Source organism: Notothenia rossii (assembly GCF_949606895.1).
Source record: "Notothenia rossii genome assembly, chromosome: 6".
NCBI lineage: Eukaryota > Metazoa > Chordata > Actinopteri > Perciformes > Nototheniidae > Notothenia > Notothenia rossii.
The window spans coordinates 18626317-18640080 of NC_136909.1; the positions used below are offsets into that span (position 1 = coordinate 18626317).

The following is a 13764-nucleotide window of genomic DNA, read 5'->3' on the forward strand; positions in this document are numbered from 1 at the left end:
ATTGTCACTGTGTGCAGAGAGCGTTGGCATTATGCACAAAACCTCATCTAATGAACACCTGTGTGCCAGGCTTTATAAAGATACATCATCGTTCAAATGCAATAGCTATAATGAACACCAAATTAGATCTGCAACCTCGTAGGAGCCATATATAGACTGGAACAAAGTAAGAACAACCCATCATTTGTTTTACCTGCACTTCCTTATTATATATATATTTGGTTAAATGATCAAAAGTGTGCATTTTACATATCCTCAGTATTATTTTAAACCTCTGTTAGAAGATTAAGCACTTAACGTTCAATTATTGTCTCCAAAGGGGAAGGAAATTAATCATGAATGCTTATAGTTTTATATTAATGTACTTGACGACAAATCAGTTCTTGACTTAATAACAGCGGTGTGTGTGTTTCAGTGGATTAAAAGCATTGCAATCACTGCTGGTGACTCATATTTGCACACTTTTCTCAGGAGGGCTCAAAGTCTTCATTATTAATATTCTTTTGATTTTTTTTATAACATGTCACATTTTGGTCAGCAAGTCAAAACACTCCTTTAATGTTGAAAAATCAGTCATAATACAAATACTACAACCAATAATAATATAAATAATAATGACAATAATAGTACAATTATTGCTATTACTACTACTACATTACATTTCATTTGGGTGACGCTTTTGTTTACTAAAGCGACTTACGTGGAAGGGGAAAAAAACATAAAGATTCAAACTCAGAAAATTCAAACTCCGAAGTGCAGATACTTCAACCAAGTCATACTGTTGTAGTACTAGTACTGCTACTACTACTACCACTACCACTACTACTACTACTACTACTACTACTACTACTACTACTACTACTACTACTACTACTACTTATAATAATAATAATAATAATAATACAATTAAAACAATACATTTTAATACAATAATAAAAATGAATAAAATATGTTAAATTAATAAGTATAGTAGCATTAAAATTAAAATGTATAATTGTAATAATACAATAAACTATAATAATAATAATAATAATAATAATAATAATAACAATAATAATAATAGTGATACAATTCAAACTAATAGTAGTGGTTACATTATAATTCAAACTATTAATAATAGTAATAATAATAATAAAATTAAAATAAAAACAGCAAACAAGAAAATATTGTTTTTTTTCACTATAAATAAAAACTAATAACACATGTAAAAATAATTACAATAATAATATTACAATAAATAATAATAATACATCTTTATATATTATTATTATTAATATTAATTTGAAACATAAAAATAAATAAATCAACATCAATAAATATGCTTCCCGATGCTTTTTGATGTCTCTTTTAAGCTCATCATGCAGTCCCAGAGTCCTAATTGGACAGATTGGCAAACAGCCAGTGGGTTTCTCTAGTCACAGTTCTGTTTCTGATCAGCGCATTCACTGTGACATTGTCCTGCTCAATTCACTTGACTGGCAGCGTCCCTGCAGGTGAATGTCTGAGGTGGAGCGGCAGCAGAAGGCTGCACATCACGACTCTGTGCCTCCACCTAGTGTCTCACCGCCTCTCTGAGTCACACCATTCAGATTCACAGGGAGGTTTATTGGCAAGGTGGTTTAAGGAATTGTCTTGGTGTTTGGTATGCACAGTCATAAATATAAACTAGAAATACTATATAAAATACTACAAGAAATGCGTACAATATAACTGCATTTTGGAACGAGAGAGCTTTACAGTTTTGTGCAAAATGTGCAAGGGTATCTACCGCCTGGATGTGGCGTTACTTACAAAAGTAGTTGTCCAAATTTGAAATTGATAACATTTACAGTAATGTTGTTCTTCAAATATTTTCGGGATTTTTGGTAAATGATCTTTGAAGGTTTCTAGAAAGGATTGCATACATATTACGACAATAGAGATAGGACTCAGTAGGTAGGCTTTTAAATAATTACTCCAATATATGCTTTTGTGACAGGAACTCATGTTTAATCAGGGGTGAAAACATTCCAAGAGCTTTTTCTTTACTAAAAGTATCCAAAAAATGTCACCCTTTGCTTATATTATTTCAATAAAAATACACAAGTTTGAAAAAGAATGATAGGGTTGACAATTACGTGATTGTTATAATGAAATTCTGTGTGATGAACTTGTGTATATAAAATAAAATAAAGACTCAATACCATAAGTTTCATTTTTATTACTTTAATCCACTGAAGTCAACACAGATAGGGTCGAATGCTGACAAGACCGACAATTCCCTCCCCAAAAACCCTGGTATCCTACAAAACATACATGACCGATTAGAGTATCACACTTGCTGGGAGAGGGGTAACAACAGTGCTCAACATCACAACTCAAATACCATCACCAGGACACTTCCCCCAATGCAAATCACTTCACATTATAGCTTGGCATACAAAAACTACACTTGACAAGGCAATGAGGAAGAAACAGTCTAGTGTTTTACAGTATGGCCGCACAGTGCCGTGACACCGACAACGTTTTTGTGGTTTGGTGAATACAACGTACTTCCTCGAGTGGATGTGGTGCGGTAGAAGGGATAAGAGAGGAAAAACAGGGATATCTGATTATTCATTCACGACACTAACACCGAGAACAATGGACAAATCATCAGCACACTGTGAGTGACTTCATATACATACTGAATTTTCATCAGGTCTCAAAGTTGGTGTTTCCACTTCTTGAAATAGCCTTCATAGATACAGTGTGCTATCAATATCTTACAGAACAGGCAGGCAAGTAGTTCCAACAAATATCCTAAAACATACAGACAAAGCCATTAATACAAAATAAAAAGTTGCAAGCTCACATACATTTTTTATTATTTTGGATTGGTGCAAAATAAATTCTGAAGGAATGGTGACTGCTGTGTGTGTGTGTGTGTGTGTGTGTGTGTGTGTGTGTGTGTGAGGACATCATCTGCACATTTACAGCAATGGTCATATAGCACCATGTGCAGAGAGCGCTGTCGGCAAACTTCACATTTGTATGTTACCTGAACAATTATACACCGTTCTGATTATTGGAAGCCTTTTGCTCTGACAACCTTTAAACAAACACCAGGAAAACACAAAATGTTGAAATGAGGGAAAAGGTTCTCAGACAAATTGTTATGTGCCAGTTGAATGAGTGGTTTAACCCTTAAATACCCTTTCTTTTTATTTCAGCGCTTCCAAAAATGACAAAGTGAAAAAAACCATATACAACACAATATACAAAAATAAAGAAAGTGCAACTATAACACGAAAGGAAGACCGAGCTGAATTGTTCTGCTGTACCTACACACAAAACAAAATACTGCAGAATTAGGATATACATATACATAGTGATATTCTAGGGTCACCTTTCATGACTAGTATTTTCAGTTTTAACAGTTTTTGTACTAAAACAGCCATTTTACAGAGTTACAACACCAGTGCATTCTTCTGCGGGGAATGGACAGCACGTTAAGAAAAAACGTAAACACTTGCAGTTTCTAAAAAAACCTTCTTGTCCAACTAACTGATCTTTTCCGTCAACTTTCCGAGCCAAGAGGGCAAATAACCAGCTCAAACATGCACAGCAGAATTTATACAAAAATGTAAACAAATTAAATTAATCAATAATCAAAATTAGGCTTCAAAAGCAGCAAAAAACAAAAGACGCTTCAATTAACGTGATCTTCCTTGACAATGGAAAATGACAGGAAAGATGTGACGTAGTGGTGGTGTGTGAAGAAGAATGGACGGAGTGCTTGTGGGTGAGGAGCAGGGTGGAGTCGGGGGTGACCAGATATGATGTGGCGGCGGTGGGAGGGGCCTCTGGTCCCAGGCTGCCCTGCGTCCTCCGCCTCACGTGAGTAAAGAGCTTAGCCGAGGTTGGTGATGTTAGCTTTTCCACCGGGAGGAGCCACGATGCGCTGAGTGTTGCGACGAGGAATGTTGTCGTCAGTTTGGGCGCCTAAAAAATAAAAAATATAATACACTGGGTTACTGCAAGATAAAGTCGAGAGATTTTAAAACCTCTTTAAGACCACATAGAATGGAAATTGATAGCGATTTGTACTAGGGTCACACTAGAAGAAGTATAAAGTAAAATTGGCTGCTAATGGATAAAACAAAGGCCAATAATTACTGGAAATGAATACATTCACATGTTTAAACAGGACAAAAGTAGTTCATAAGAAGATGGTGCTGAGTAATATATTAATATTATATTGATATTGGGATACGAGGCAATATATGAGATGGTATTGTTTTAGATTGTAGTTATCCTAATATTGCATAAAGTTTACTTGTCCTGGTTATAAAAGTTGCATCATATTAACTTTTTTTCCTTTTCTGAAAATACCAGACTGTTCTAACCGTTCATGTATGTACCTTTACCCACATTACAGAAATGATATCCTCATTACTGAGGATTATCATTCAAACATCTCATTTTTAACTCTAAAAAAAACATTCTTGCACTTCACGGATGTGCTCAGGGAAATTCCACCAAGCAAAAAATAAATACATTTAGATTAATTATATGACTCCTATTGCAGTAAACAGTTAGCAATTTTATCTTTAAAAATCGATACCATTTTATCGATACCTATGCAGACTTTTATAGTCCTAAATGTACGTTTTTTTTTAATGAAACTTGTGCTTTCACTCACCGGACAGACTGAAGCTGGACTGGTGGAGGTTGCGCACCGGCTGGGGCCCGGCCTGCTGCTGCTGCTGCTGCTGTTGCTGCTGCTGCTGCTGCTTGGCAGGGGACGTCTTCACTGAGGACACTGTGGACATCATCTTTGGAGTCACAGTCACCTCACACACCGGCCCGTCATAGTGGCCCCTGGGGACTCCTCGCAACTCTGTGAGCTAAACATACAGAACGATTCATCAGACCACAAGCCGTGTTGTTCACCAGCTTCCTTATATGATCAGAATTAACATTAGTGTCTGATTAGAGGTGTGACAACATGGAACTCACCCTGCTGCGAGCCTTTATCCTCTTGTAGACATGGTCAGAGAAGGGCTTACGGCTGATATAGCGCCCGCAGCCCTCGGTGGGGTGGAGGCTGCCCTCCTCCAGCACTATTTTGCCCTGACTGATCACCACCACTGGACCCCCGCGCACCTCTGTGCCCTCAAAGATGTTGTACTCCACAGCCTGGGAAAAGAAGAGATTGATCAGAAGAATGCCTTTTGGGCCTAGTTACTATTATATATCAGTTTTTCCTGATACACGTTGTTCAATTATTCACTATGGATATCATGTAGCAGTACATCTAAGAGTCTATGTTTTGCCCACACAGGACTCTGTTTTACTTCATTATCATAATAGATTAATAAAATAAAAGACAACTTGTAATCCCTGTTATAGTAAGTTTAACTACAAAGTTTGAACAGTAATCTGTATTTTTAAAGCTAATTTTGACCCAGATTCATTTTTTTCTGTATTGGTTTTAGACTATCTTTTGTTCCTCTCGTGGAAGTGTGTTACGTTATAAATAGACCGAATAAAACAGGTTAATACCATATACGGCCATTGCACCTTTCATCCTAACAGAGCTGCTTTAGCATGTTTTAGCACACAATGTGCATTCGCCCATTACATACAACCTCAAGAACAAGCTCTCAACATGTCTACAGCACAACAATGATTAAAGGCGCTGTGGATACGACTAAAAGCAGCAGAGTAGCCCTCTGACCAGGTTGTGGGTCTTCGCTGAGATGATCTTCGTCATATCAGGGTCCCACAGCACGAGGTCGGCATCGGACCCCACAGCGATGCGGCCCTTGCGGGGGAACAGGTTGAAGATCTTGGCTGCGTTAGTGCTGGTCACCGCCACAAACTGGTTCTCATCCATCTTGCCAGTCACCTTTTAGGAGAAGAAACCACAGAGTTGCATCTTAACATTTTTAAAGCTTTACAAGGTGATTTGCTCTCAATGACGTCATGATAGGAATTTTTGGATTTTGTGTAAAGTGGGTCAGATCAAACTCACCACACATTTGTCCCAGATCAGAGACATCCTCTCCTCAGTGCCGTTGGTGCCCTCTGGGATCAGGGTGAAGTCATCTTTACCGATTGCACGCTGAGAAGTCTGGAAAGTGCAGTGAGCACTACCAGTCACCTGCAGGTCCCCACTAGAGAAGAAGGAACAAAAGAAGAATAAGGATTCATTTCACATAAATACTCATGAAGCTGTGACATTTACATGCTAATTTAAATAATTAACTTTGTGTATTTAAAAGGGTAAAGCCGTAGATGACATATGAAGATGGACAACATTACAGCTCCCCAAAAGGAAAGACAACAGATGGCTCCTTCTCAGTGTTAATAGATTGGGCTTTTATTTCATTTTCATTAATTTTTTTACTTGAGAAAATGTCAGTCATTTAAGTAAGTTCTTATCACAATGATGTATGTTAAAATGTTAATTATACTGATTAGTTTGGTTTTAATTAGTCATTTGATGCAAACAAAATTAGGAGAAATGTCATGTTTGATTTGACAGTTTCTCTGAGTGAAGTAGTCTCATAGCCTTGGGCCCAGGAATTTGTATTAGTAGAGATGATTGTCTTTTTGAAAAAAATAGATATGACGTTATACGAGGATCTTTATAGAGACATCTGAAATAACATATCTCTTTAAAGAGTCAATAGTATGTTCACTAACGGTGTTTCTAGCTACTAGGTAAATTGCAACATTTACACTGACAGTACGGTTAGTCATAGGTGTCGGACTGTTGTGTTTTTATATCAATGTTAGAAGACTAGCAGATTACGTTTCTGAAACAGGAGTCACAAGTTTGTGTAGTAGAAGTTTCAATTAGATTACAAATGTTCATATAGAGATATTATGGTTACTAATTGTGCTTTCTAACCTAGCAGCTAGGAGGCTAACACTAACAGGTCGTGGCCTTGGCTTATGATTGGCGTGTGTGTGGGGGGACCCCTACACTAATACACAGAATTACGTCAACATTTGAAGATGGCAGCTCCAGTAGCTGGAGGCACGTCATCGCTGTACAGTCTTTGAGTATAGCTAGATAAAAATAAAATGCAGCTCTCAGCAGTAAGATGTCAAATAGTGCTCCAGCTATCTTTAGCTCCTACCATGACAGCAGAGAGTTGAGGTAGTCGGGGGTGGTGGGATCAGGGCTGAGCGGGGGAGAAGTGACATAGGAGGCAGCCTTCGCCCAGTTCTTGCTCCAGTAATGGGTACCATCTGTGCCCAAGCTGGCAGAAATGGGCTCTCCGTAAACCACAGCACCTACAGGGGATGACAAGATGATGACAAGATGATGACAGCGGAACATGTGGGAATCCAGACGGACACAGGTACAGGTTAACTGTTGAGTAGTAAAGAAAAAGCTTAAAATGTCCCTTCTTACCCTTTTTCCTGGCAAGGGCAATCACATCAGCAGCACTCTTGCTCATCACCTTGGTGATGTAGAGGGGACAGTTGGTCTGGTTGGCTATGGTGACAGCGCGATTGACTGCCTCTGCCTCCACCTGCACACACAGACAGATTAATCAGAAGTCTGGTTTCTCAAGCATCTCTTCTCGCCTCCCACCTTAAGAGCTGACATCAAATATTACTTCTGGTTTATAAAGCACTGAATGGTTTACGGTCAAATGCATTTCTGATCTCCTGCCAAGTAATCGCCCAGAACTCTAAGGCCTTCTGGTTCAGCTCTGCTTTCTGTCCCCAGAGTGAGAGCTAAACATGGAGGAGCAGCGTTCAGTTATTATGTTCCAAATATCTCGAGCAAACTCCCAGAAAACTGCAGGTCCGCAGCAACTCTCACCTCTTTTCAATCCAGGCTCAAGACTTTTCTTATGCTGCTGTCAATAATTAAATCAAATAACTACCCATATCATACACTGAGCTGTAACTTATATTCTTGTTTTTTATACGCATCTTCTAATTTGAGCTCATTTAATTACATTCTCTTGGCTTTTTAATGACTTTTGATGTGTTTCTGTTGCACTATATCTTAATGCTTTTACTGTTTGTAAAACACTTTAAATTGCCTAATTCAAAATGAGTTATATAATAAAGTAGCCTTGCCTACACTGTATTGTGGGTACATTATCACAAAACCTATACTCCTTTGGCTAGCTTTTAAAATCCAGCCCTCTTTCTTACCTCCTCTGGGCGGCTGAGCACATGGCCTTCAGGGCCAGTGATCCCCAGCTCCAGGATACGTCTCTGCTCCTAAACAATCCACACAAGGACATTATAATCCAAAATATCTTCTATCTTCTTACAGCTTATACTTGAAAGACTTTGTGGTTCTGTTACCTCTGCAATGATGTCTCCATTTTCAGCATGCACCTGAGCAATGGCTCCAAGGTCTCTGATGACACTTAACACCTCGTAGATCTAAAAGAAAATGATGCACACGGGTCACGTTGTAGGCAATTTGTCCACCAGAAAAACAACTAACAGCCTCATAAAAACATTAGCTACGACAGACAGCGGTAGAGCCCGCTTATATCTCTGTGGGACTAATAAAGGTATTCTGATTCTGATATCAAGCTGAAGCCGAGCATACCTGAGAGTCAGAAAGTTGGAAAACATCCTTATAAGCCAAATAGACCAGGAAAGAGTTGACACCTGAAGATAGAAAACGTATGAGAGAAAAAAGCCAAAGGTGGAATAAAGAAAGAAAAAGAAAGAAACCCCAGAGCAAGTCAAATCAAAAGGATAAAAATTACAAAGCAGAAATATTGAGTTGCTATTTTATTGTCTGTGAAAAGTTGTTTACTTGTCCCCCACATGCAACGTCTAAGAGACACTTCTGTGAAAGCTAAGTCAGTGATATTTGGATTTGATGAAAGAGGAGAAGAAACTTAAAGTGTTGACTCCGTACCATGGTCCTTCACCAGGGTCTCCATCTCCTCCTGAGTGCCTGTGTTCCAGCTGGTGATGTCCACATGCAGGGAGTAGTCGCAGCAGGACTTGCTATCAGCCCACTCCCTCCACTGTTTGAAAGCTGCAACCAGGCTGACCCCAGGCTCCGGCACCACATGGTCAACTATAAAACACAAACAAACAGGTTGGATTTAATGTGCACATCAAACTGCAAAAATTAGATCATACGCTCCATGGCACGCAAATGTGCAACGAGATAATCCAGAATACTAAGCTTTAAAACGAGGGTTTCAAAAAACACGTGTGATGATGTGTGATGTAATACGTACTGATCATAGTCGTCCCCCCAGACAGGGCCGCCTTGGTTCCCTGGTAGAAGTCATCGGCTGACACCATGCCCCGGTCAGGCATCTGGAATCGGGTGTGCACGTCAATACCACCAGGCATCACCATCCTCCCATGAGCCTCTATGATCTTAACCCCACCAGGAACAATGAGGTTGTCACCGATTTGCCTAAAGGAGGAAAAATAAAGAGAAAAATCCAGAAATGAAGGAAGAAAACAGGATCAGGCTGATGCTAAGATTATTTTTGTATCCACTAAATTATTATTTGTCAATCTTCAAATGAAACATACTTGATGACTCCATCCTCCATGTAGATGTCAGCCAGGAATGACTGATCATCGTTCACAATCTTTGCTCCTTTGACGAGGAGACGGTCACTCTGAAAGGAGGAGACACAAATCAAGATTACCCATAAAAACAAATTATCCAGAAATCAGCAGAATAATAATAATATTAATAATAATAATAATCAGAGTAAAAGAGCAATAAATCAATACTCTTAATCACTTGCAGATAAATAAACTACTCCATGATTCAACAGGTCATTTGAAGACAAATGACTTTTTAAGAATAGAAAAAGTACCTTGGGTCAACTCAAGTGTTTCATTAATATCAATTTCCTGGTTTGTTCAGAACACTCAAACCTGTCCTACATGATTAATTCACACAAACTCCTAGTTTGAAAGGAGGGAATAAGTCTTGATCAAAACCCTTGAGTAAGTGCGCAAACTCTTGAGTGGCACAATTAACTCGATCAGTATGAGATGAAAGGAGAGCTCACGAGGCTGGCCTACTTCTCCTACAGGCTTCCCGGGGTCTCTGAGGACCGTGGGGAGAGCTAATGAAGACAAGGGTGGCTCACTGCAACCCTCCCAGCAGGAAACACTGATGTCCAGAGTGGACAGGGACAGCATTAGGTATATTAATAATAGTTGCATTAACAATAGGCCATCAATAAGTGGGTCGTAAAACCTATCCTCTCAAGCTCAAACAGGCTTTTGTTGCGCATTGCCGTAGTCCTTAAATTCATGAATGAATGAATAACTATGTAATATATATATAGGTATGTTCTTCTCTGCAGTAAAGATCGCGATTAATGCTTTAACAGAACTGAATTCATTACTAAGAAATTAATGTACTTATCAAAGGGCTCAGTGTTAAGCACAGTGTGCTCTAAATGTAATAGTGTTACATAAACTAAAAAGGTGTTCTATTATTAGCCTAGCCACATTCATTAATGTTGGCTAAAATAATAGAAATACCTGTCAGTGTCACGTAATTATATTTAGTAGCACAACAAACTAGGACCTCCGGGATCACATTTTGAAGACCTCTTAACATTTGTTCCACAAAATAATGCATAACTATAATTGTTTAATTCTTAACTATTAAACACTAGAATCGTATCGTATTTTATAAAATCTTGTCCAATCTTAATTGCCAACTATTTTCATTTAGTAAAATATGTAATTAGTAAAATTATCTGATTCCAGCTTCTTTTAAATATGATCATTTTTTCTGTATATTTGCTCGTCTAGGACCGTAAACCTAACATATTTGAGTAGTAGAAGTTACAATAAAAGGCTTTTAAACTAAAGAAGATACATATTGAATTTTGTATCAGCATTATCATCATTACCGCATAAATGTATGGCTGTAACGAGTAATAATTTCACTCTCAGTTGCAGCATATTTTTTCTTAGTTTGTTTAAATGTTCAATAAGACATTACATGTCAATGAATTAGCAATATTTAGTCTTGTTAGCTGAATCCATTATAAATAATAGGACACAAGTGTAATTATTAAAACTATTGTTTGCATTGACTGAGAAAAAGGCATTCATAATAACTCCTGTTGCTGTCGTTATATGGACAGATAATTGGACTGTGTGGTGGTACTATGGTGGCACTAGATACAACTGTATGTTTGAATGAATTCAGTTACTGTTGTTTAAGGACAAAGCCCAATGTTGGTGTTTTGTCGAGAGATCTGAAAAGTGAAACCCTATGCTTTGTTCCAAACTAACAAGTGGTGTGTGAAGACCCCTAGGGTCTGCATGTTGTGTGCCGGATGTTAGGACAGCATGTACATAACCTGCCTCTACCTGTGAGAGATAACTACCTCTTTCCCTGGCCAACACATTTTATAAGACAGTTTGTTGAATATTAAATGATCAAACTCAGTCTATATGCTACAGCTCTCTGGCTTATGCAGCTGACTGGTGTAAGCTTAGGGGGGGAAAAGGTTTGGATGGATGCTATCCAATGACCTACTTTCCAAAAGAGGTTTTACTTATTTTAACTATCACGGCATCCCTACTGTACGCCCTTAATACTGTGGTTTCTGGATGAAAAGCTGCACCACAAAAGCAAAACAGACAGTGTCAAATCCCTGAATTTCAAACAGCATACAATATAATCATGTTTAAATATTTCAACCCAAGCTTATTCCACCTGCAGCATGGGAAGATTGTGCAAACAAATAGCTCTGCTAAAAAGGGCTGAGAGGGATGTCAGAGGATGGAGGATAACAGAGGAGGGGATGGCAGTGAAGGAAGCTGCGTCTAACTACACCCTGCAAACTGACAGGGAGACAGAGGAGCAGCAATAAAAGCTATTGATGGAGGCTAAAACAGCATTGCATTGAACAAAAATACTACCCATCTCAACATGAGGACTTGTCAAAGAGATTACTGCAGTGCAAACCGACTGGCTGGTGATCATTGTTCATGGCAGGCTCTCTCATGTTGTGCAGGGCTGCTGGTGACAGCGTCAATGTAAATGAATGGCTAAGCGACTGCTAGCTTTCGGTCTAATCCTGAGGCTCACTCACCGCACGTTGCAAAAAACACACCACAACCAAGGGATGCATGATATATATTTTTAAATAATGAAACAATACTCACTGTAATTCTCGGAATGTTCTTCTTTCCTTGGTATCCCGACATTTTGAAAATTCCTTTAACACAGCTGTGCCCTGCCTGCCTCTCGGCTAACGCTAGCTAGCTCTCTGAAACACCTCAGCTGCCAATGAAAGGATGAATGGATGCTCAACCAGTCGACGCCCTGGGCTGCCTGTGCCTATCTGACAATTCCTCACGCAAATAGATAAAGGTCCACTCAATGCAGCCTGAAAAATGCTATTAAATGAGTGGTTAAATCTTTTCCTAACAGTCCTATCCCAGGATTTACTGCTAGAATAGGTCCCTGAAGACCAGACAAGCACCAAGAAGAGAAGGGCCACAAAGAGGAACCGCGCATGCGCACTGCCCCGCCCTGCTCAGCTTTAGCTCCATGTTTCTTTGATGATTATCATCATCATGGGGCTCAAACAGGTTAATAAGCATCACCTGTTTCATTTGCTGTAGTCCCACTAGCGGGTGTCTCAACAGTAACACATTTAAAAATATATACATATAACAATTAAAGGCCAATAACCAGGCTTAAAAACAAGCGTCGGAACATAACTGAGTACATTTACTCAAGTACTGCACTAATATATTCAGTAACGGTTACTTGTAGGATACTTAAGTACATGCTATTTTATGCTATTACCCCTCTACATTTTGTAGGCAAATATTGTCAAATAAGTATTACAGCTTCAGCTACTTTATAGATTTAGATTATTGCTACAAATGATAAACCAACTGATACATTATGGTTTCATTACATTTGACCCAGCAGCATTTAGCAATAATTAAAATACACTCAACCAACTGCAACATTGAGGCAATGAACACATCCATGCATCAATGATTATGAAACAATAATTTAATAGATATGATGCTGAAATGGGCCCATGACTACTTTGGTACTTTGTCCACCTTTGGTAAAAACGTATCAAATACATTTCTATCGGTGGTTATATAAATTAACATAAATTAAAATGAATAGTCATATCAGGGGGAACTTTTAACAGCAAATGGTCACATGCGATGACCCTTTGCCCTGCCCACATCATTTGTGATATGTTTTGTTAGCGTAAACAACTGAATGACTCCGGGATCCGGAGTCATGGATGATCCTGCGGTCCTGTGTCATGGATCGCGAGTCCTGGATCTTGAGTCGTGGCTGTGGTCCTGGATCATAAGTCCTGGATGGATATACTCGTGGATTCATCTTCCTATTATACACACATGCATTTCCAAACATTTGGACTACCTATGTTGCAAATGTATTATCTTTTCAATTTATACACGGCATCTATTGCACGTCTGTCCGTCCTGGGAGAGGGATCCCTCCTCTGTTGCTCTCCCTGAGGTTTCTCCCATTTTTCCCTTTAAACTGGGTTTTCTCTGGAAGTTTTTCCTTGTACGATGTGAGGGTCTAAGGACAGAGGGTGTCGTATTGTCATACTGATATTCTGTACAAACTGTGAAGTCCACTGAGACAAATGTAACATTTGTGATATTGGGCTATATAAATAAACATTGATTGATTGATTGATTGAATATCTGTGAATCATCCTTACAAAATATTAATTAATAAAAACAATTGTGTCTCATCAATACACATCCATTAAAATGATACAATTCTCATTG

The 13764-nt window shown here is 38.7% G+C and overlaps 1 protein-coding gene across 1 annotated transcript; it reads right to left on the bottom strand.

Moving 5' to 3' along the window:
- Nucleotides 1–2180: 2180 nt before the first annotated feature.
- On the bottom strand, nt 2181–12482 carry dpysl2a (dihydropyrimidinase like 2a). Its single transcript, XM_079688440.1, has 14 exons — nt 12130–12482; nt 9514–9602; nt 9207–9391; nt 8876–9040; nt 8558–8619; nt 8305–8385; nt 8149–8217; nt 7391–7511; nt 7113–7269; nt 5999–6140; nt 5702–5872; nt 4981–5160; nt 4664–4868; nt 2181–3963 (listed from the first exon to the last, which is right to left on the bottom strand). The coding sequence occupies exons 1-14, from the start codon at nt 12169–12171 to the stop codon at nt 3872–3874; spliced, it is 1761 nt and encodes a 586-aa protein (XP_079544566.1). The 5' UTR covers nt 12172–12482; the 3' UTR covers nt 2181–3871.
- Nucleotides 12483–13764: the final 1282 nt, after the last annotated feature.